This window comes from Panthera uncia (assembly GCF_023721935.1).
Source record: "Panthera uncia isolate 11264 chromosome B2 unlocalized genomic scaffold, Puncia_PCG_1.0 HiC_scaffold_24, whole genome shotgun sequence".
Lineage (NCBI taxonomy): Eukaryota > Metazoa > Chordata > Mammalia > Carnivora > Felidae > Panthera > Panthera uncia.
The window spans coordinates 103,522,616-103,546,053 of NW_026057580.1; the positions used below are offsets into that span (position 1 = coordinate 103,522,616).

At 45.7% G+C, this 23,438-nt stretch overlaps 1 protein-coding gene across 3 annotated transcripts; it reads left to right on the top strand.

Annotated features, from left to right (window-relative positions):
• Positions 1 to 172: 172 nt before the first annotated feature.
• Positions 173 to 22,489, top strand: IYD (iodotyrosine deiodinase). 3 transcript variants are annotated; one of them, XM_049653068.1, is made up of 7 exons: positions 173 to 292; positions 1,214 to 1,622; positions 3,530 to 3,688; positions 13,010 to 13,201; positions 15,480 to 15,639; positions 19,020 to 19,176; positions 20,940 to 22,489. In XM_049653068.1, exons 2-7 carry the CDS (start codon positions 1,571 to 1,573, stop codon positions 21,120 to 21,122), a joined length of 903 nt encoding a protein of 300 aa, XP_049509025.1. In that variant the 5' UTR covers positions 173 to 292; positions 1,214 to 1,570; the 3' UTR covers positions 21,123 to 22,489. The 3 variants fall into 3 exon arrangements, with proteins under 3 accessions (XP_049509025.1, XP_049509027.1, XP_049509026.1); XM_049653070.1 differs by lacking the exon at positions 20,940 to 22,489 and adding an exon at positions 19,266 to 20,933; XM_049653069.1 differs by lacking the exons at positions 173 to 292; positions 1,214 to 1,622 and having other exon boundaries at positions 3,353 to 3,688.
• The last annotated feature ends 949 nt before the right edge of the window (positions 22,490 to 23,438 follow it).

Consider the following 23,438-nt stretch of genomic DNA (forward strand, 5'->3'; position numbering starts at 1 on the left):
GATTTGGTGGCTGGTGAGGACCTGCTCCGTGATTCACAGGCAGCCATGCTGTGTTCTCACACGGTGGAGAGAGAGCTAGCTAGCTCTGTGGTCTCTCCTTCTAAGAGCACTAATGTCATAATGAGGGCTCTATCTCATGACCTCATTGCTTTCTAAAGGCCCCATCTCCAAATACCATCACATTGGAATCGGGGTTTCAGCATGTGAATTTGAGGGGGACGCAAACATTCAGTTCATAAATCCCCACCTTCCCTTCCCCAGTCAAACCCGTCGGGCTCCAGTACATGTTGAGGTAATGGTCCTAGCTTGCTATGGAAAAGTAAATGACATGGAGAGATTTTAGGCTAACACACAAGGGTTATTTCTAGCCCATTTATATAACACTGACCTTAGTTCGGTATATTACTTGATCTCCTTGTCCTTCATTTTCTTTGTGTAACGGGACCTATTGCACAGGTCGTGGTGAAGCATATGTGAGTTAATATGTATAAAGGGCTAAGAGGACCTGATAAGCATTCAGTAAGTGCTGTTAGTCACCTGTCACCCCCTTCCCCATTCCATTTAGGGTAAAGAAAATAATCTAAGTGACCCACAGAACCCAGCATCATCTAGCATCTTCTACCTAGCATCCTCTTAACATCAGCTGGCTCCCTGCATCCCCTGTGCCTGCCACCATTTCAATCCCCGGAGGTGCCAGCTCCTCCCAAAGCACAGGCCTTGCCTACACCTGCCCCTCTGCCTGGAAGGTTCTTTCCTCCTCTTGCTACTTAATCGATTCCCACTCAGGGTTCCAACCTCAGCTCAAATGTTCCTTCCTCTAGGAAATCTCCAGTCTCACTGAATTAGCCAAACCATGCTCTATTCTTTTCCCTAATAGTTGTTATGGAAGTTGAAATGTGACATTAGTTGGTGACGTTTGAACCTGTCTGTCTCCCCCTTAGCCCATGGCTCCACCACGGCATGTACTGTCTGTTCTGCCCACCATTTTATTGCCAGCACATAATGCAATACCTTTCACGTTGATCCTAAAAATATGTTGAATGAATGAGTGAGCGGATGGCTAAGGGAACAAATGATCACCCTACTTTTCTTCTCTGCCTTGAGCCAAGCAATTCAGGGTAAGGGTCTTCTTTTCCCACTGCAAGTTGCCAAACATGATAAAAAGCATCTATCCAGCATGGTTTTCCTTACATTTTTTTTTTTTATCCTTCAGGGTTATGGATTGTTTCAGAATTCTCCCAAAGACTTGTTTTCCTGGGCACATGATCTGAAACCAAGGAGGCTTAAGTAACACCTTAATGAGCCAACCAGCCACTCAGTGTATACTATTTGTGACCGGTACTCCCTCCTGAGATGGGGGTGGGCGGGGACTGCCCATGCCCTGTACCTACCAGCGTGCTATAATAAATTCTCCCCCCTCCCCCCTCCCCATTTCCTTGGCTTCCTCTTGGCCTGGCACTGATACGAGTTGGGCTCTGTGGTTACGGAAACAGCGGATCACTCCTCTTCTTTGAGGATAAGGAGCCATGTGGGCTGAAACAAAGCTAGACCTGGGACCTGCCGGGGACTGATGCATTCGCCACCAACGGCCCCTCCCTCTGTCTTTCCACATGACCTGCAAGGTACATCTTACTTCCAGGTTTTGCCTCTCTCTGCATGTTTGACCTGCTCTGCTCTTGTTACTGAGTCGTTTATTTACTCTGTACTTTTGGTGGGATGAAAAGATGAGTTGGGCCACAGCATGGGTTGCCATGCGTCACGTGGACCAGCTGCCTTGGGTCAGGGGTGGAGTTGGATCAAACTGGACTACGCATGGCCACCTCTGATGTCCTTTCAGAGGAGCTCAGGAGGGGACTTCCCTTAAAAGAGCTGTGGGCATGGCTGGCGGGACCAGCTACAGTGTCTCCTATGGAGTCCAGTTTTTCCATCGTAAATGTCCACAATCTTACACAGTTCTCTGGAGTTAGAACCAATATCATATACATTAAAAGAATAGTTGTCTATTGCAAAAAGAAATATTAAAATATATAATAAAATTAAAACATAGAAAGACTATTAAGATAGCATTTATTTAAATTTTTTGAATAGGTAATATAATCACAACAGTTAAAAATTCAAAAATTATGGAATAGTATACAGTAACAATTCTCTCTCCCACCCTTGTCCCCCGTCCATCCAATACCACACCCCATCCACAAGAAGTAGCCACTGTTGTTTCTTAACCTTTTTTTTTTAAATAAATATAGACTCCAAAGAAATTTAAAAACTAGTACAGAGAACTCCCAATATAACCACTGTTTTAAATTTATAGTATAAGTCTTCATAAAATGTTATGAATATACAAGCACATATAAATATGTAGTATTTTCTGCTGTTTTTATTCCGATGGTTCATATTATACATAATTGCATATCTTGCTGCTATAGACTGGGGGATGTGATGATATGAGGAGGTAGGGCCTTCGGGGGTGACTTAGGTTTCTGTGAAGCTGTGAGGTCATAAGGGTGAAGCCTTCCTGAGTAAGACTAGTGCCCTTACAAAAAAAGGCATGAGAGAGAGAGTCTCACTTTTCTGCCATATGAGGACACAGTAAGAAAGCAACCACCTTCAAATCAGGAAGAGCACCCTCACCAGGAATCAAACTGGCCCCCACCTTGATCTTGGAGTTCCCAGCCTCCAAGAAGGTGAGAAAAGTCTTGGAGTTCCCAGCCTCCAAGAAGGTGGGGAAAAAAAAAATTCTGCTTAAGCCACCTCACCTATGATATTTTTGTTATAGCGACCCAATCCAACATTTGCTAAACAAATGTTAAGACATTTGCTTAAAAACCGAAACAAATAAACAAACCCTACGTAAGTTACCTAATTAACCAAACTGTCATTTTAGGGTTTTTTTAGGTCACTTTTCCTGGATCAAAGTTTTTCTCCAATGCAAAATATGATCATTTTTCTGCTCTATCTGTTGTCTTAGGCTTTGTTAAAAAATATATATCAAAACCTCGGGGCAGGGTTTCACAAATATGATGTTTTTAAAATGCAGACTATCAGGCCTTTTTCCTGGAAATTTTCTTTCACTAGATGTGAGTTGGGGCCTGGAAATCTCCCCTTTTAAAAACAAGTTCCCCAGGGGATTCCTAGCTTCTGGCAAGTTGAGGACACATTGCTCTCGGAGAAAAGTTAAACAGGAGGAAGATTAAACACCTTCTACCTCTGTTAGCAACCCCCAGCGCATTCAACTATTTACTCACATTCTGGAACTTATTGTCTACGCCTATATTTCTTGGGCACACGATTTTAAAAAGCGAATGCACCTGGGCATTACCAAACCCACAACACACCCCCAGTGCACACGCCGTGATCTTTGCTCCTTTGCAAAGTCCTCTGAGAGTCACAGAGTTCACCCTGTCCCTCCCACAGCTCCCTCTTCCTTCATTCCTCGTTCCTGTCTCTGTTTGTTTAAGTGCAGTGTGGGAAGTGTGTGCGCTGTTCAGAGTGAGAGTCAGTCTTACGACCATGTTTTTCCTGACTCCAGTCCTGGTAGCAGTTGTCTGCATTTTGATCGTGTGGATCTTTAAGAATGGTGATGGAAGCAGCAAGAGACGGAAGGGGGAGCCCAGAGCCAGGGCCGAGGTTCGTCCCTGGGTGGATGAGGACCTAAAAGACAATACTGATCTCCACCAAGGGGAAGAAGGTAAGGACACTGGCCAGGCTACTGAGCTTCTCCTGTTTGCGTTTTTCTGATGAGCAGGGCTTCTGGGGAGGAGGAAACACGTGCGGGTCAGTTTCATCATCAGCCTCTACTATGTCATCAGAGACAGATCATTTCTCTCAGGGGACACCTGCTGGCACCAACCCACCCTTGATTTCTGGATCAAGAGTCAGTAAAGAGCTGTTGAGAGGCTGACGTTTTCCCTAGCTCCATTCCTGCTCTGGCTGTTAAAATCTTGGCCAAGGGGCACATCACAGGCTGGTGGTGGCCATGGGGAAAGGGGTCGTGGGTTTGTTTGTTTTTTTTTAATGTTTATCTATTTATTTTGAGAGGAGGGGAGTGCAGAAAGAGCAAGAGAGAGAATCCCAAGCAGGTTCCACGCTATCAGCACAGAGCCCGATATGGGGCTCAGTCTCACGAACCACGAGATCACGACCTGACCCGAAATCAGGAGTCAGACGCTGAACTGACTGAGCCACCCAAGTGCCCCCAGAGTGGCCAGGTTTTAATCAAGGACTTGGAAATGTAAAATGTGGCATCGATCTAGGGGCTCACTACTCTTCCTTGTGCCAGTCGCCCTGTGTCCTCAAAGCTGGGTGTTCAACTTAGTGGACAAGGCAAGAAGTAGGCAACAATCAGGGAGTAATGAGGGGCTGAAGGGATCATCAGGGCCTTCAAAGAGGTGCGGGGAGCGTGGGGGTGCAACAGAGAAAGGACGAATCGGGCCTGGCCAATTAATAGGACCTGAAGAGCAATGGTTAGGAGGCACCTCAGATGAGAGGAGCAGAACGAGCGTAAGAGCAGGGACGGACCCTCTGAGAAAAATGTGGAGGAGATGGGAAGACCTCAGTGGTAAAGGCGGTGGGGGGAAGGGGGGAAGTGAAATGGGGTGGTGACCATGGGCCCAGTCCTGGCTGATCTGAGGACGAAGAGGTGGTAAGGAAGCAGGTAGGGAGATGTTCTTGAGGAGCCTTGAGTGATCAGTGTTGGATGTGCCTCGGAGGTGGGTTCGTGGGATGGACTCGATTTGGAAGAGGCTCAGTGATTCTCAGCTGGACCGGTGATGCCCCCGCCTGGGAAGAGGCCACCTGGACATGTGTGTGGGTGTGTTCGTGTATGGGCACGTATGTGTGCACATGTTCTGAGTTGCCCTGATCTCAGGATTGGGGGTGGGGTATACAGCTGGCGCTCAGTGCGGGGAGCCAGCAATGCTGAATGTACTGCAGAAAATTCAAGCCCAGGCGGCCTCTTGGCAGGGCTCCCTCTCACTCTCTCGCTGAAGGACATCCCCCCCGAATGCCAATCCTACCCAGTTGAGAAGCACTTTTCTTGAACAAAGGGACATCCGTTATGAAGCCGCGTGGTGGCTTGCCCTGGTAAGGATGGCCTGGGTGGTGGTGGCAGTGGGAGCGCAGAGGAAGGAGTGAGTCAGGGCGAAGTTAAAGAAAGAACAACGGGGGTTGGTAATAAATTGAGTCTGGGGAGAAGGAGAGGGTAAGCGCTGGAGGCTGGCCGAGGTGGAAGGACCCTATCATACATGGGGAAGGGGAGAAGAGCTAGGCAAGAGAGGATGTTGAACATAGACAAAGACGTGTTGGATTTGAGAAGGTGACACATCTAAGCAGAAAGAGAGAGGGGGTCCAGGCGAGGGATCCAGGTTGCAGACACGGGTTGGATAGTCCCAGCACAGGGTGGTACTTGGAACTTATAAAACTGATGAGTTCTCTAACGGGATATTTGCTGGTGATAAGACTGAGCATAGAACGGGGGGCACCCGCAACTAAGAGGGTCTGTGGTGGGAAAAAGGGACCGCAGGAAAGACCACCTGGGGAAGGAACTCCAGGATATGGACAACAACAGGCTCTTAACAGAACACTGGCTGTGTCCACTTAGCATCGCGTTTTATGTATAGTAAACCACTCAATCTTCAAGCCAATACAGCAGCGTGGGCACTATGATTATCCCCATATTAAAGATAGGGAAACTGGGGCTCAAATCCGCTAAGTCACCTGCCCAAGTAGGTAGTGATAGAGCCAGGACCCAGGCACATAGCCAGCTGTTAGACTGCATTTCTCATAGGAGAATAACCTAGAACAGAGAGGGCAGGAGATGACCAGCGGGCCTAAAAATTCCCTGCGAGATCAGAGGTAGTGTGCCTTAAGGAAAGCCCACTCAATCTGCAGACTTTGGGGGTACAAGAGGGGTTGATAAGGCCGGTGGGGAACCAGGGACCTGGGGCTGGACTGAACGTTGGGAACACAGAGCAAAGCTGTGTGGCCCTGTCTCGTTCTGCTTGTTCATTTTTGCAAAATGCTCTGCCTCGTTCTTCGTTCCTCACATGGAAGAATAAATTGCACCTTTAGTGGCCTCCTCAGCAGCCATGGGCACCTCTGCCCAGAATGTAGGGTTCAGTCTCTTGTCGGAATTTTTCTTGTTCACTTAAGCGACACCTACTGAGGTCTCAGAGGTGATGGGTGAGAAGCAACTTTTAAACCCAGGTTTCTCTGCCACCCAAGTCCCTGCGTCTAACCCCTGGATGGGTGGATACGGTCTAAGAGAGGATTCAGTGCTGGCACTGAAGGTTCAGAGGGGACCGGGTAGGGGTATCAGCTGGAGAACCGAAAGGATTCCATTACTGAAGAAACATGGAGATGCTTTTGATGACGGCAAATGGACACCAGATTCAAACCAGGTGGAAATTAATTACAAGAGACAAAACAATAAAATAAGGATTATAGGCCATTCTAGTGCGAGTTTAAGGAAAATAAGGGTACCAACCCAACCTCCTCCAGCTTTGGCTTGCAAAGAATGCTTACTCCACCGAATCAGCATGCGTGTGAGCTGCTTGGAAAATAAATTCGGCCTAATTCAGAATAAATAGACATTCGGCACAGGCTTCCTTTAGGGAGCAGTCAAACGTGTGTCTTGTTAATATTTTCTTGTTCAACTGTAGCAGAGGTCTAAGGAGGAGAAATGACAAAGAGGAAGGCTCGGATTGTCTCCCTAAAGTGAGCCATAAATCCTGTACAAACATGCTCTAGTCAGGCCCAGGTTCTTGGAAGCTCATGGAAATGGAGATAGGAAGAGAAGATAGAGGGAACGCATCTCATCAGGATGTGTTTGTTTTGATACTGGTGGGGATATGTCTTCACTTAGCTTTACTGACCATCTAAAAACTACTGTCCTCATTGAAATTTGGTCCCGGATTGTCTAGTCACTACTAAGAAAGGCTAGTGTTAGGGGTGCCTGTGTGGCTCAGTTGGTTAGGCGTCGGACTTTGGCTCGGGTCATGATCTCACAGCTTATGAGTTCGAGCCCGCATTAGACTCTGTGCTGACAGCTCAGAGCCTGGAGCCTGCATCAGATTTTGTGTCTTCCCTCTCTCTCTGCCCCTCCCCTGCTTGCTCTCTCTCTCTCTCTCAAAAATAAACATTAAAAAAATTTTTTTTAAAGGAAAGGCTTGTGTTAGCAATTTTATATGGTTCTACCTAACACACTGTGTAACTTCCAAGTGAGAAAAGATAAAATGGGGAAAACTCAGTCATACCAGTGGAAAGCAGGAAAGGTAGTAGAGGAGAGAAGCAAGAAAAAACCATGTGTTAGAAAAGTGAGCTCAGAGATGAGGATAGATATATGTACATAGATACGCATGTATGCATATGTATATAATTTTACAAATCTCACACACAAATTGATACATCTCTGTATGCATATGTATATGTATGGGATATATTTGTATGTAGAGAATGGTAATAAGCAATTTCAGGGTTTGTGGCTGGCCGTTACAAAAAAAAAAAAAAAAAAAAAAAGGCCTGTGTTAAAATTATGGCCTGTGTGGGTAACACCTGAGAATTAAAATGTTTCCACAGACTTGGGGAAGGACAGTTTTTTTATGTACCCATGATAATGAGCAGCCGTTGGAAGAGGTTTCAAACCTGTTCAACGAATAGAGGACAACTCACCTCAGTAAAAGCTTAGCAAACCCACCAATCAGTGGCAGCCTCTTACCTCTGAAAGCCAATCAGGGATGGATTCACTTCAGTACCAGCCCCTCTGGGCGCCAACCAATCAACAACAGTTTCAAACAAGTAACGCTGTTCCTACAGATGATATCAATCTTTTTACACTCCAGGGAATCCACTAATTCCTGAACTCCAAGCTTCTCAACCAAGTGGTGGGCTAGAGCTAGACAATGGGAGGAGCAAGAACCAACTGTTAAATATTCAGGAACATGGTGAGCCATTTTTCACTCATCAGCTTAACGTCAGGCCATGATGGGAGTATTTGCTCAATGGAAATTGGCAAGTGCTGCAAATCAGGCCTCCTCACCCCTCTCCTGGGGCTGGTTTGCCAGCACACCACTGCCAAAAATACCCCAAAATACTATAAAAGGTCAACACTCTACTGCGTTCACAGAGATTCTCCTTTGATATAGGAAGGAACAAGTCTGGCTTTGTCTTTGCATTTCATTATCCTTTGACACATACACCCATTAATACTTTTACATGGCTAATTTTGAAAGGTTAGTTTACCAAGATTCCTGTAAGACCTTAAGGTTTTAGGGCAAAGGGCAGGTAGATTGAGATGAGAGATTAGCAAAGGGAAAGGACTTGAATGGAGTCATTGTCTTTGAGATCAAGTCCGGGGGAGCCCTAGGGGGGAGGGTGGACCAACACAGGGGGCACTGGGGATACCACAAGAGATGATGGGGCTCAGAAACAAGTTCTGTCAAATTCATTCAGGATAGCACAGGGGAGGAAAAATTTCTCTCTACCCGTCAAGATTCTTACATCTGATCTAAGAATTAAATTGCCATGAGACGGATTAACAGGCGGGAACAAACAATTACATGTGCCTACAGTTTCAGTAATAAAATTGAGACCCAAAGAAATGATCAAGGCAGGCAGATTTTACACATTTTAGACAGAGACAATAAACTTGTGAGGAATCAACAGGACAAAGAAATGTTTGGGAGCTTCAATTAGTAAGAAATTCTAAACAGAATTTGGGCTGAGGTAGTAGATTAGTAAAAAGTAACAAGATTTGTTTCTAAAGCTTTCTTGGCTGTAAAGTTCATGTCTCTGGCGATAAGGATCTCTCTCTACTTTCTGGTACAGGGAGAGTACCTTTCATATGAGAGATTTATTCTCTGCTTTCAGAGAGACAGAGGTCACAGTGTCCTTCCTGTACTGGCTATTTCCTAAGTAGCTTCAGTTCAAAATAATCAGTATGCCCTTGTGGCACACTTTGGGGCAGCCTGCCCTGCCCTGAGTCCCTACAAAAGCATGGCTCTATTCAAGAACTTTCTACTAACCACCCCCCGATTCCTCAGGCCCCACACACCTCGGGAGCTGCTGGTGAAATATACTGCAGGGAGCTGGACAATTGACAGCCCTACGTGGAAACAGAGTGACGGCTAAGGCAGCTGGGAAGGAGGTGTTCTCAGGGCAGGTGTGGAGCCCTGACCTCGCGTCATCCTCACCTTCAGCATTTGTCTCCTGCAAGAGCTGCCTCCCTCTCAGCCATATTAATATTGCTTCTCAGTGTTCCCCAAAATGCCAAGAAGGGGACAAGGATGATGTGACACAAATTGGCCTTCTAGCTTCATAGCTAGAAACTAGTTGGCTCATTTGCAAAGATTTTGAAGTAGAACTCCAAAAACACAAAAGCAATTTATGTGGAGATGCAGCCCCAAACGAACAAACACAAAAATACCTCTGTGTTAACCATGAGAGAATACACACGGCCTAGAGCTTCTTGGCTGTTGGACCTAATGGTGCAGTTTAGAGATCCTTGGCATTAAAGCAAGGATGAAAGGTGAATTGTCCTGGGTGTCAATACCAAACCCCAAGTGTGGCAGTATAGGTTGCGATCAAAACGTAGACTATAATAGCATCCATTTGTTTTGAAATATGTGGGCTTTATGCTCGAATGAATCCTCTAGAGAGGCTTGGCTGGTGTAGCGTGGAGGCAGAATGACTAGAGTTTACAGAGGCTGTTCTCTCCTCTTGGAGTGAGGAGGTCAGGGGGGAGGGAAAAGGTGGTACCTTTGGTATCGGTTCACTGCCCTGCAGTTCCCTGGGTGCCTTCTCTCCAAGCCTGCCCCCTTCCTCCCCCCCACCCCTCCACTGGCCAAATGTAGACCATCTGCCCTGGGAGAGGCTCCAGGAACAGCAAGCCTTTCAGGACAATCCATTGACTGGCCATTCATCTACCCTGCTCGCTGATAACATCCAGGCAGCTGCTGCTTCATTCTGCTACAGTGGGAATGTTTACCTTGGACTTTACGAGCTGTGGAAACTGCCAAGTCATGAACCTGGGCTGGCTTTAGTTTATACAAATGCTGAATGGATATTAAGAGTTGGTAACTTGTCTCTCACACGGTTAGTGAGGCATTTCATGCATTTACTCATTTACCACTTGCTAAGGACAGAAGTCGCCAGACTTCGTAACAAATGACGTGAAAGGATGCACGGGCGTTAAAAGTCTGTTTACACATTTGCTAAGTTCAGGGTTGGCATTGATGACATCTGGGTTGGGTTCAGAATCGATTGCCAGAAACCTGTAGGTGTTTGCTGCCCCTCCCCCATCATACCCGCCTCATTTAACTGAGCAACTGTTGATGGTCCTTCTCATTAAATGTGTGAACTGCCCTGGCTGCTAGTAAACTTTATACAGATAAAGAAGTTTCTCACTAACAGTGGTGAGGAAACCACAGTACTTGCTGGTATTGTCATTGGGGTTTTCAGCGTCTTTGAAGTCATTTCTTCTTGACTTTCCCTCCCGGGTCAGTCTTCCGAGAGAGCAAGGAGTGAAGTACAGTATGTGCATGCGAGTGAAGGAGAAAGGTAATTCTCTACCTGAACTCCACCTGGAACGTCCCAGACCCTCAGGGCCAGGCACTGGATCCCTTTTGCTCTTTTCTTCTGTTCCTGTTGTCATTCTCATCTTTATGTGAGGGTTCCCAAAGTCCCACCTTCTGGACTCAGACTTTTACTTTCACACTTGACATCTTTTTTTTTTTTTAATATATATTTTTTAATGTTTATTCACTTCTTGAGAGACAGAGACAGAGTTTGAGCAGGGCAGGGGCAGAGAGAGAGAGACACACACACAGAATCTAAAGCAGGCTCCAGGCTCTGAGCTGTCAGCACAGAACCTGATGCGGGGCTCAAACCCACAAACTGCAAGATCATGACCTGAGCCGAAGTCGGATACTTAACCGACTGAGCCACCCAGGCACCCCTCACGCTTGACATCTTTGCTTGAACAACTCACAGGCATCTCTAATGTGATAGACTGATGATTCATACCCCTACTTCCCCCAGATGGCTCATTGCTCATCCTCTGTCTCAGTAGATGGTCCCACTCTCTCCTCAGGTGCTAAAGCCCACCCCCTGGGACTCATCTCTAGTCCCTCTCTCCCACCACTCCTGACCACACACCTCGGCAGGTCTTACCATTTGTATCTCCAGGATCTCCAAGAATTTGTCATTCTTTTGTGGCCCACCTAGTCCGGGCCAGCATTCTGCCCTGGCTTCTCAGTGGTGTCTCGACCACTTCACTTTTGTCTCCCTCCAATATATATATCACTCTGCTTTGTTTTTTCTCACTCTTATGTTTTCTATCTATTAGTTTCTCCTTGCTCTAGATATTTCCTTCTGAGTTATCTTCCAGTTCGCTAATTTTTTTCTTTAGGTATGTATAAATCCTAAATCCATCCTGCTTTAAATCCATCCATTAAGTTCTTAATTCTGTTACTTTAATTTTCAGTTTTAGAAGTTTAGGTTCTCATATTTTCTTTGTCACTTTTTGTCATTTCCTGTACCCTACAGATCTATGAGTTCTAAATATAGTAATCGTAGTTGTTTTATCTTTTGAGTCTGATAATTCCAATATTTGGAGACATAGGAAATCTGATTCTGTTTTTAAACATCAATTCTGTTGTTTCTTGCTCAAAATGTTTTGTTTCTTTTTATGCCTGATTGTATTTGGTGCATCGCTGGTAATTATACTTAAAATTACTTGTGTATTGACATTTGCTCTTGCTAGGCAATGGAAGTATTTTCAGGCAGGACCACCTAATTCCAAGTTCAAGTTTGAGGCAGGACCCACCAAATGGTATTACCGCTTGGGGGCTGATTTACTTAGAATTCATTCTTTCTTTGAGGATGTGATCTTGGGGTCCCAGCTTATTAGCCTTCCCATTGTGTATAGGCCTGGGCTTTGATTCCTATCATCCTCAATCCCTGAAAATATGAAAATAAAAATGCAAATATGTAGAGATTGGCAAGTACTGTCAGAAGAAATGTGGCTTCTGTGCTTACCCACCTGCAGATTCGTATTTCCCTTCAGTTTTGGCTTGGGAATTTCTTACTACACTGTCAGCAATATACTGATTTTTTTAAAGACTTTAAAAGTACTTTATTTCATGATTTTACTGGTTTTCAGCTCATGCGAGATTGTTTCAAACAAACTAGTTCACCATTAATAGAAATTTTCATTCCTCATCTTTGTGTAGGTAAAACTTTCTTTTTCTTGATTTATAATCAGTGGAATTTGGATAGTCAGTAGTCAAGACCAGAGTTCAGAATTCTGTAGACCAATTCTTTTCATTTTTTTATTGACTCTTTTGAGCTGATAATCTTGCAGACATTTTTGAGAACTTTATTTCTTTCTCCCCACTGGCCATCTTATGACTGTAGGAGAGGAGAAATAATATTCCCTCTATCTTTTAGGTTCTTGGCTGAGACCCCTCCCCCCTCCCCCCCCCATAATAAAAGATAGATTAAGAGGAGAAAAAGAAACAGGAGCTTAATCACATGTATACCTACCGTATACATGGGACAGGCCCAGGAAACTTGAGTAAGTCCCTGAAATGGCCCAAGTCACTACTTAAATACAATTTTCAACTAAAGACAAAAGAAAGACATTAGGGGAAGGGGATCCAGTTAGGGGAGGTTATCAAGAAAAGCACAGTGTTTTAAGCTGGGGTAAGGCGGTTGTACAGATTTAAGTCCACCTTCTCCATTGATAAGACTTTCTTGCCAGGGTCATCCTTTCCTTCTTGGTACAGGGAAGGCTTGTGGGTGGGGATTTCCTTCACAAAAGTACACGTCCCTTACAAAAAGGTAACTTCTACTCTGGTTTTCAGCACTTTTCTTGTGTCTTTTGTTTCTTAAAAATTATCGGCTCAAAATCATCCTTATGCCAAAGAGGCGTACCACGGGGTGACATATTCTGCTCTCCTTCGTGACCAAGAAGTGCAATTTAGTTTGTTGCCTTTTTTGTTCTTATTTGTAGATGCCAATGACTGGCAAGAGTCAGAGGAAGACGTCGAACATATTCCATTCTCCCACACCCGGTATCCTGAGAAGGAAATGGTGAAGAGATCCCAGGAATTTTATGCACTTCTCAGTAAAAGACGGTCTGTGAGATTCATAAGTAGTGAGCAAGTCCCCATGGAAGTCATTGATAATGTCATCAAAACAGCAGGTCTGTAACTGCACGTTGTGCTTTTGAGAATGTCAGCTGCAAGTCACAATATTGGAGCACTACTGAAGTTCAAACACACTGAATAAAGCCTAGGGTGATACGTTTATTTATAAAATCTTACCCTGGTGTTGACTGACTGCCAGAAACATAATGATTTCCGCTTTCTACAAACTTTTGACTATTACAAACTACCTGGGACCAGATGTGACAACAGTTTAAAACTTCTGAAATTACTGAATATTAGGATCTTTCATTAAAAATAAAAATTTCTGAACATACTATTATGCATTGGAAGAGAAACATCCCCTTACTTTACCCCCCTCTTAAAATACATTCACACACACACACACACACACACACACACAGGCTCACTCACATTTGTGCATTTCTCTTTTCAGAACCAAATTTTTTAGATTACACGCTCTAGTACTATTTTCTAATAAACTAGCAAAATTTACCTACATGAATTTGCAAAGTAAACCACAGCAAGACAAACCCATTTTCTTTCTTTTTTTTTAACGTTTATTTATTTTTGAGACAGAGAGAGACAGAGCATGAACGGGGGAGGGTCAGAGAAAGAGGGAGACACAGAATCTGAAACAGGCTCCAGGCTCTGAGCGGTCAGCACAGAGCCCGACGCGGGGCTCGAACTCACGGACCGTGAGATCATGACCTGAGCTGAAGTCAGACGCTTAACCAACTGAGCCACCCAGGCACCCCAAGACAAACCCATTTTCAACATGAATTGATATTTCCACAGAGGAAAATAAAAGAATTATAGAAAAAAGGGGGGAAGCAGATGTCAGAGAAATCCCCTATTTGAGAGTCTCCTCTGATTGGAGTATTACTCCTATATAAATCACATTTAAGTTCATTTGCAAAGATTATTGCATGGCCATTGTGAATGGGCTTTACGTTTAGCTCTTGACTTGCATTTCACAATCCAATCATGCTGTCTTGACTGTAGGGAGTGTGGGTGACAACAAGAGCCCCATCAAGCAGGCAGTCCTGACCCCCCCCCCCCCCCCCCCGCCCAGTGTAGAGCTTCTGCCATTAAATTACTCACCAGGAAGAATGGAATAGTTGCTTTTGAAATAACCTATTCGTGGGTCCTTGTGGTCTCTGGCTGGGAACAGTGGGCCATCTCTAAGACAGCAGGGTGACACCTAGATCAGAAGCTGGGCCTGGTTGGAGTCTGAAAGGGGATTCTAGCTCCTTGGGCACTGATATACACTACTAAGCTCTGTACCAGGATCCTGGGGCTGATCCAAGTGTGGGCTGAGGCTTCCCATAGCCCGTGAGAGCCGGGAGACAGGCTCTCATGTACTGAGCACCCAGGGCCAAGAGTTCTCATGTGTCTCCAGTGGGACCACAAACCCCACAGTGCTGCCTTCAGCGTCCTGATACAGGTACCAAACAATGTATAGTTGAGTTACTTCTCGTGAGTGGTGTTTTCCTTTTATTTAAAGTTTGTTTATTTATTTTGAGAGAGAGAGAAAGAGAGAGAGTGAGCCAGCCGGGGAGGGGCAGAGAGAAAAGGAGAGAACCCCAAGCAGGCTCCACCAGCCCAGAGCTCACCACCGTGCTCGAACCCCTGAACCTCGAGATCATGACCCCAGCCGAAGTCAAGAGTCAGGCACCCAACTGACTGATCCACCCAGGCGTCCCTCTCATGGGTGTTTTAAAAGCCATTTGACCATTTCAATGTTACCATTTTCAACGAGCTTCATGACTCTATCCTTTTCTAAGAATATCAAGGGGCACTTGGGTGGCTCAGTCGGTTAAGTGCTCGACTCCTGGTATCGGTGCAAGTCAATGATCTCACGGTTTGTGAGTTGGAGCCCCACATTGATTCTCTCTCTCCCCCTCTCTCTCTGCCCCTCTCCCTGTCATGCTTTCTCTCCATATAAATCAACTTAGAAAAATAATATCAAAACAAACAACATTTTGGAGCATTTGGGCTGTTAGAATTTCCCTTCTGGCTTCCTTTAGTTCCCTTACATAGGAATGTTTCTCCCCCACATACTTAGAGAAGTGGTGATAAATCCCCATAGCCCTGGAACCACTGGCCTCGACCTCAGTTAGTTGGTTTGTAGCCCCTAAAGTGAGGCAGAATGAAACAGAGAGGACAGCCACGTACCAGAATCCGTGACCAAGCACTTTGCTCACCAGGTGATGGAACTTCGTTTTCAGCGAGTGTGAGTTACTATACCCATTCTTAATGACCATTCTCACATTTTCGTGTTTCCATTTCTGCTTTTAATGTTATGGATGATAGGAACTGCCCCAAGTGGGGCCCACACGGAGCCCTGGACCTTTGTGGTTGTGAAGGACCCGGACGTGAAACATAAGATTCGGGAGATCATCGAGGAGGAGGAAGAAATAAACTACTTGAAAAGGATGGGACGCCAATGGGTTACGGACCTGAAGAAACTGAGGTACAAGAGTTGATGGGATGATTAACCTCTTCTGTGCCTTAGTTTCCTCATCTGGAAAATGGGACTACCTAGGATTTACTTCGTTATGAAAATTAAATGTGCAAGCCTGCTTGTAAGCACATAGAATGGTGATGACAAGGAGGAAGTGGCATCATTGGTAAACAAACAGTCTTCCACCCAAGTAGTCGTAAACACACCTTTGAGGACTCACTTCGCTTTTCTCCCATCTAGAGTGTAAGATCGTGGCATAAAGATGTCTCGGGACCTTGGCTGAAGTAAATTACATTTGCTAAAGTGATAACACCTTCCAAGTAATCTTAGCACATGGTTAGTAAGAGCAAACAATCCGTGCAAGTATGGCATCTCTTAGGCATCAGTAACTGTGTGGGCTTCCTTATCTCTAGGAAAGAAGCGTGGGGGAACTCACTGTAACTAGGTTTAAACCTGAGCCCTCGCGCCCTGGGGGAGGCCCTGCAGGTGTCCATTTTCTCTCATAGCTGCCCCTGCCAGCCACGTGTGGAGTCCTGTTTGCCCATTGAGGGGCAGTCATCCCTCATAATGTCTCAGATGCATTCCATAACTTCTCTGTCACTTTTGTCATCACGGCCGTCACCGTCCATTGTTTAGACTCTGCTTTGTCATTTACGGAGTCCGCTTTATAAGCACGGCCCTCCCCACGAAGGCCACTTCCTTTCCCCTCCAGCGCGCTCTGAGGCTGAGTGTGAGAAGGGACAATGGGCAGAGATGTTGGTTTTTCTTTCTGAGAAGGGAAGCTTGCTCTAGTCTTTGGCATTTGGAGTGCAAGGGCGCTCACACCGCTGGTCCCAGCCGCCGGCCTTCTTCGGTGGCCAGTCCTGGGGTGTTATGGGGTGTTATCCGACACCCCAGTGTGACACAAGCTTGTGATAAGAGAAAAGCAAGAAAAGGCGACCAGGTTGCAGCCCTGGGGGCAAGGGAGGAGTATTCAGGGCTGGGTGATGAGAAGAGGGTCTCTTGGCTCTTTTCCTGTTTCATTTATTTGGCCCCAGAGGTCATTTTCTTACCTAAGATGTTTAAACCCTATTAAACAGACGCCCTTATGGAAATGTAACTTATTACCATGCTCTGCAACTAGTGCAGAATATTAATAATAAATATAAAAATCTCGCTGCATATTCATGGGAAAAATGGGATGGATAAAAGTTGAGTTCCTACCCTTAGAGAGATGTCCTGCTCTATGCGTGCACAGTGCTTACAAAACGCTGCTGGCCCCTGACGTTTTCCCCAATGAAGGCAGAATTAGTCGCTCTCTTGTCTCTGTGCTCAAAGCCCCTAATAGGTACCTTCTGTGCATCTAAAATGGCCATTTCATCACATAGCATTTTGCTTATTGGCTTACTTTTCTTCTCATTGCATAGGCCATATTTTAGAAGCCTTATGGACTTTCTTTGCGGTCAATACGAACACGCGCATATATACATAAAATGCAAGGGGTCCAGGTTTAAAAATGTCTTACACCATCTAGCGTAGTGTGGTTGCAGACTAGGCAGTTGAATAAATGTTAAATTGAGCTGCAAATGAACATATATCCTGACATCCTAGGCAGAAGGTGCTAGTTGTCCCTTTATTAATAAGTCTCACTGCCGTGTTTTTATCCACGGTCATGTGATGTCATAATAAATTCTTGTGAACCTGAGCAAGCCAGAAATATTAGATACCAGTGTACATTTAGACCAAAAAAAAAAAAAAATAAGTACAAAAATCATTAAAAAGTATTAATCTGCGTTTGAACAAAGGCACACTGCTTCATCTCTGTCTTACATTAATTTCTTTTGAATTATTCACTGCAACATAATATCGGTGACCATAATAATGCTAACACACACACAGCAATGTGTACTGGGTACTTTTCTAAGCCCTTAATATATTTGACCGATATCACCCTCACAATAGCTGTATGAGGTGAACGTGCGCGCGACAGCATGTTTTACATATGCGGGAACTGAGCCAAGGGAGGTCGAGCAGGTTGCCCAGCATGACAAAACCCGTCGGGCTCCCTGAGTTTATCTTCTTTCTGAACAACAAGCATTCTTCCTCTTCGTGAGGAGAAGAGAATTGGTAACAGCCCAATGTGGCGAAACTGGCTGAAGCGTGAAAAGGCAGCTTGGAAAATGTGACCTGTAGAAGTTAATAGCATAAGAGGAACCATAGAAAACCGCACAAATGAGTTTAGTATGTTTGAAAATAGTGACACACAGCTAGGCTTAAGGTGAAATCACCTCTTGTTTATTAATGACATAATGTGGCCCAAGAAAAGTTCTAATGTATATCATTGCATGGGTAGCACTTTGAGTATCTGAGCTAGAATAAAGCTTTCGCCAAATGTATGGATTAGGGTAACGGGATAGAGAAAGATATGCTCCTTAGCTGGCAAGCAAGACTCTCAACTTCGTATTTATACCTCACGTGAATTATCTCCCACTCTCACAAAGTTCACTTCCTTTTCTCCATCACTGGGCTGGCAACATCACCATCTTTGCACCTGTCATTTTGGTTAAACTTCACCATCACCTTTTTCTTCTCCTTTGCTTCTGTACCAGACCTGTCAGCTCCAGCTTCTACGCCTTCCCGAATTCCCTTGGCCCATTGCTATTGTCTACCTTCTGGTCCCCCTTGAGCTTGCCCCTTGCCCACACCAATCTACCTCTTCCTAAAACAGATCTGATCATGTGATGCTTCTGCTCAGAAGCTTATAGTCCCTCTCCATCACCTCCCACACGAAGTCCAGGACTCTGCAAAATCCGTGCGTAACCTGCCAACCCACCCGTGCTCCACCTCGCACCCCATCCTCCAGCCTATCGGGCTTCTGGAAACTCCCCGACCTGCCAAGCGTCCTCCGTCCTGACTCTGCCTTTACTCGTTGACTCACTAAGATGTCCTTCCCCAGTGCCCCTCTCCATCCAGTCTCCAGCACCCCACGTCAAGGGAAACTTTGGAAACGCTCTTCTAATATTCTTATTCAAAATTACCAACGCTTCATTTGGAGGGTTCCTAATGCAACTGACTTATATTTCTTTAATATCACCTACCGGGTTTTAGCTTGCTAAATTTTACACACTGCCTTCTGGGTTATAGGCTCCTTGTTTGTGCCTTTGCATTTCATGTGCCTTGCTACACTAGGCCCTCGTTAACACATGCTTATTGAATTGAATGACCTTGGACAGAACACTATAGCGAAGACACAAGTAAACAACCGAAAGTCTTTTTTTTTTCCATTTAAACATAAAAGACAGGAAGTGCTTTTATTTTAGATGTAAATAAGATAAGGTTGTAAAGGGGAAAAAAAAGAACAAAACTCATTAAGAGCAAAGAGTCTCTGGACTATCTTTCTTTCGCTTCAGAACCAATTGGGTTAAGGAGTACTTGGACACAGCACCTGTTCTGATTCTGATTTTCAAACAAGTACATGGTGTTGCGGCAAGTGGCAAAAGAAAGGTCCACTACTACAATGAGATCAGTGTTTCCATTGCTTGTGGCATCCTCCTGGCTGCTCTTCAGGTATGTTACCCACCCCACCCCCCCCATCCCGCCCCAAAGAGAGGAGCGATCCTGGAAAGCCAAACAGTGGCCTTCTTCACAAATTTCAGCGGAGTTTCTATTTGAGAGACACTTGGAAGCTGTTCATCTAAAGTCGAACTCCTAAGACACGTAGCTTGGTGTGAAAAACACCCCTGGAAACCTGGTGCCACGTGCTAGAATCCTCTTCTGGAAACATCACTTGAGGCTCAGGAAAATGGCCACTGCGTTTGCCTTCGTCTGTAACGACGCGAAGCTCCAAGGGTTTCGGCAGGCATGCTGCCTTGCTGGGCTCGCTGTCGTCCGAGCCGGTGGCATGATTAAAAAGCTATAAAGAGAAGGCTCTCCTAGAGCTCCTTCCCTGGAAAGTCGAGCTTACGTGGCCTTGCGCTGGAAAGACATCTACGTGCTTTAATAAACCATTCCATCTCTGCGGTATGTGGGGTCGCTGGAGCAATGCTAAGCATGAAACAGAGCAGATTGAGGTACACCTTTTACAGGATTCAGTTCATTCACTCAACTCCTTCTGTGTGGCAGGTCCGAGGGGAGGACGGAGGGCACCAGGGAGGTCTTGCCTCATGAACTGTGCGTGCATTCTGGCGGGGACTGGGGTCCTGGGGTAGAGAGAGACAGTGAGCACGTAAAAGAAACGAGGCAAACAAGATGGTAAGTGAGAGTGATCATACTTCCAAACGACAATCGAGTCCAAAAAACTACACGCTTCTTCACTAACTCGAAGCAAACTTTATATGGCGAAAATACCTTGCAAAATACAGTCGTGGCTAACACAAAAGAGGAAGAGGCTTTTAGATTGCTTGAAAAGTTTACCTAGAGAAAGTGGCATCTCACTTCTTCCTTAATGCTGTGAGCATGCAGATAAAGGAAGTGATGTGCAACATCGGACCACGCGGACGCCCCGTTCATTCATTCATCTGCCGGAAGAAGCAAACGGTTCAGAGATTTTTGAGCTCTGAATCAGCAGCCTTGTCACGTTAGTGTTGAGTTTGCTGCCCTCTAGCGTCGCCTCAGGCATGATTCTGAGCGTAGGTCCTATTTGCGAGGGAGGAAAGAGGAATCTTCCTGATGCTCCCCATCTGCACAGATCGCATATCGACCGGACCAAAGAGCCTGTCCTGTAGGACTCTCAAAGGCAGTTCTAGAACTTCTGTCTGGCTCAGGCTTAGCGGTGACCCTCTGGGAAATCAGAGGGGAGGGAGGTAGCTTGGGAAGCATCTTGAAGCTGCATGTGATTTTTATTAGGTGTTTATTATCCGGAGGGGTTCGTAGACAGGTTGAGGGAGTAATGCCAGGCTACTGAGCCTCTGTCACTGGACGTAGGTATTTTCGGCTGGGGTGGTCCTCCGCCTGCATTGCTGGTTATATAAGCATAGGAACTCCCTGTTGTTTGAGGGTATACCCCTTCCTTGGGTATATTTGGACCCCCCAAATTTCCTTCCATGAAATAACCATTCCTGTGTCTTAACCATCAATGACAAATAGGACGAGTATTTTTCTTCTTCAAGAAGCTTCTTACTGTTGGGTTCAAAGAATGTGGTGACTAGGGAGGTTGAGGAGAACAGGTGAGGTTTAAGGTCCACCTGCCCAAGCTGGCGGGCTCTTTGCTGCCCAGCTGCAGGGAAATGATGGGACAAGCAGGCCTAATGGGGACCGGAATGTCCCCAGGCCACAAGCAAAGTCGTGACTTCCACTGAGTTGACACTGTATTCTCTCCCCTTCTGTCGTAGAATGCGGGACTGGTGACTGTCACCACCACACCTCTCAACTGTGGTCCCCGTCTGAGGGTGCTCCTGGGCCGCCCCACAAATGAAAAGCTGCTGATGCTCCTCCCCGTGGGATACGCCAGCAAAGAGGCCACGGTGCCCAACCTAACGCGGAAGCCTGTGGATCAGATCAGGGTGACCGTGTAGGCGGGAGCCCATCTGGGATGCGGGCAGACGACGGCCTGGTCCTCTCTTGTCCCTCTTGGGTCTGCTCTTCCCACGGGTGTTAGGTCTCCCCAGCACCTCCCTCTGCTCAAGAAACCTTTCCGCAGGAGTCTGAGAAGCTCCTAGCGTGACGAGGTGAACATATTATAGTAAGAGGACGACAGGTGCTTGTCTTTCATTTCCCATCTGCTTTGGGGATTCATGCAAATTTTACTAAGAACAATTGCAAGATTTTAAAATTGTTCCAGAAAAATCCCTGGTGATTCTTTTTCTCTCTTACACCCTAAAAGCTCGTATACAGCAAAGATTCATCAGAGAGTTTAATGTGGCCCCAAGAACTCAGCTACGTGATCGTTCTTGAATTTGCATTTAGACTAATCAGATAGCCTCTGTCCTCTGATTTCTGGCGGCTCTTAGGCCACGGATGGGCTTTTGAGATCCACTCTTTTACTGGACTTCATGGACATCCTGCCAGTTTTTAGCAAGCAACTAGCAAACTAATGAAAGCGTCCCGGGCCCGGAACAGACGAGTGCACGCCGAGCAGGTGAACCTGAACTGGCAACCATGTGAACACGTAAGGGGACAGTCGTGTCACCCGGCGGTGCGTTGGAGCTGGCTCGCACCAGCCTGCGGAAGCGGATTGTTCAATATTCAGGAATTTGGTGAGCCAGCTGTTAAACCATTTGCTGCTTGGAATCTCCCATGGTGGGAGTATTTGTACCACCGCAGTTGGCTGATACTACAATTTTTCTCGAAGGGCACTGTTTTCCATACCCCGCACTGAACCGTGTCTCTCTTCTTTTCTGCTCCAGACCACAGAAGACGCATCCCTTTTGTGCAGATGGCACTCAAGCAGTTTGGGACTGGTGGGGTGCGAGGTGTTAGGCTGGGAACGCCAGACCCCATCTTTCACCGATCGCTCTGTCTTCCCTTCCCGGGACTCTGCACACACAGGCACATGTAGCTCAGGTCCGTTTTTGTCAAGCAGCCCTACACAGCTCTTTCTCCCCTCCACCACCCTTCTCCTCTTCTTTTTCCTCAGTTTTCTCAAGAAAAATCTCTTCGGCCTCTTTTCATTCCACATGTGAATACACAATTTAGGAAAAGCCCTTGGTATTTTTGACGAGAGTCAGAGCTGGAGACAAACCTGTATCAAAGGAGGACGTTTTTTCCCCCCCTTAAAATATAATTAGATGTTACAAGAACCTGTGACCCTCGACCTCCCAAGTTCTTTGAAGGATCTAGAAGTCTCCTTTGGAATCTCCAAAGTCTTCCATCTGTGTTTTCATTGTTCTCTAAACATGCTTTTCCCCAAGGCTACAGATTTTAATAAATGAAAATTTTCTTACATCTGTTTCCAGTTTTTTAATTAGTGTTGTGACAGGTGTTTGTCCTGTACTCTTTATTGTAAACGAGCATTGTTTTAACTAACTATGGCCTTATTAGTCTTACACGGGCTGCGAGCCTATGGGACCCTAACCACTGTATTTCAGATTTTTTTAAACAGGGAAAAGATACTCTGAATTCCAAGTATCAGATTAATAAACAGACTTTGGCGTTTCAATGCAAAGAAATTGGGGGACGCCTGGGTGGCTCCGTCGGTTAAGCAGCCGACTTCAGCTCAGGTCATGATCTCATGGTTTGTGAGTTCGAGCCCTACATCAGGCTCTGTGCTGACAGCTCGGAGCCTGGAGCCTGCTTCGGATTCCTTGTCTCCCTCTCCCTCTGCCCCCAAGCCCCTCCTTGTGAGCACGTTCTCTCTCTCTCTCAAAAAATAAACATAAAAAAAAATAATAAAAACAATAATATTTAAAAAACAACAAAAAGAACAATGCAAAGAAGTTGAAGTTGTATTTATAAACTTCTGTTTCTCATGTGTTGAAACTGTTCGAGCCCAGAGAGCTATGTGCTGGTTTTAGTTCCGCTGAGGAGGGCTGAGGTGTATAAGGGAATCTTGCCTCTGGACTGTGGGGTGAGAGGGAATCAGGTCAGTGGTGGGAGTCTGGGTACAAGTTCAAGTACAGAGCCACTTGAGAGGAAAGAGAAAGCCCAGCCACACCAGTCAGGAGCCCTCAGGCAACAGACTCCGAAGGCCTAGAAACCTTCCAGATCACCGTGCCCAGAAACACAGCCCTGGTTTTCATAGACGCTGAGCAAATGTGCAAAGGCACGTAGTCTGGAAGCACGACAGCCATTCCCTTCGGGTTCGGGGAGGAGGATGTTACAGTCAACCTTTGAACAACACGAATTTTTTAGATAAATACACCAGTACTACAAATGTATTTTCTCCTCCTTAT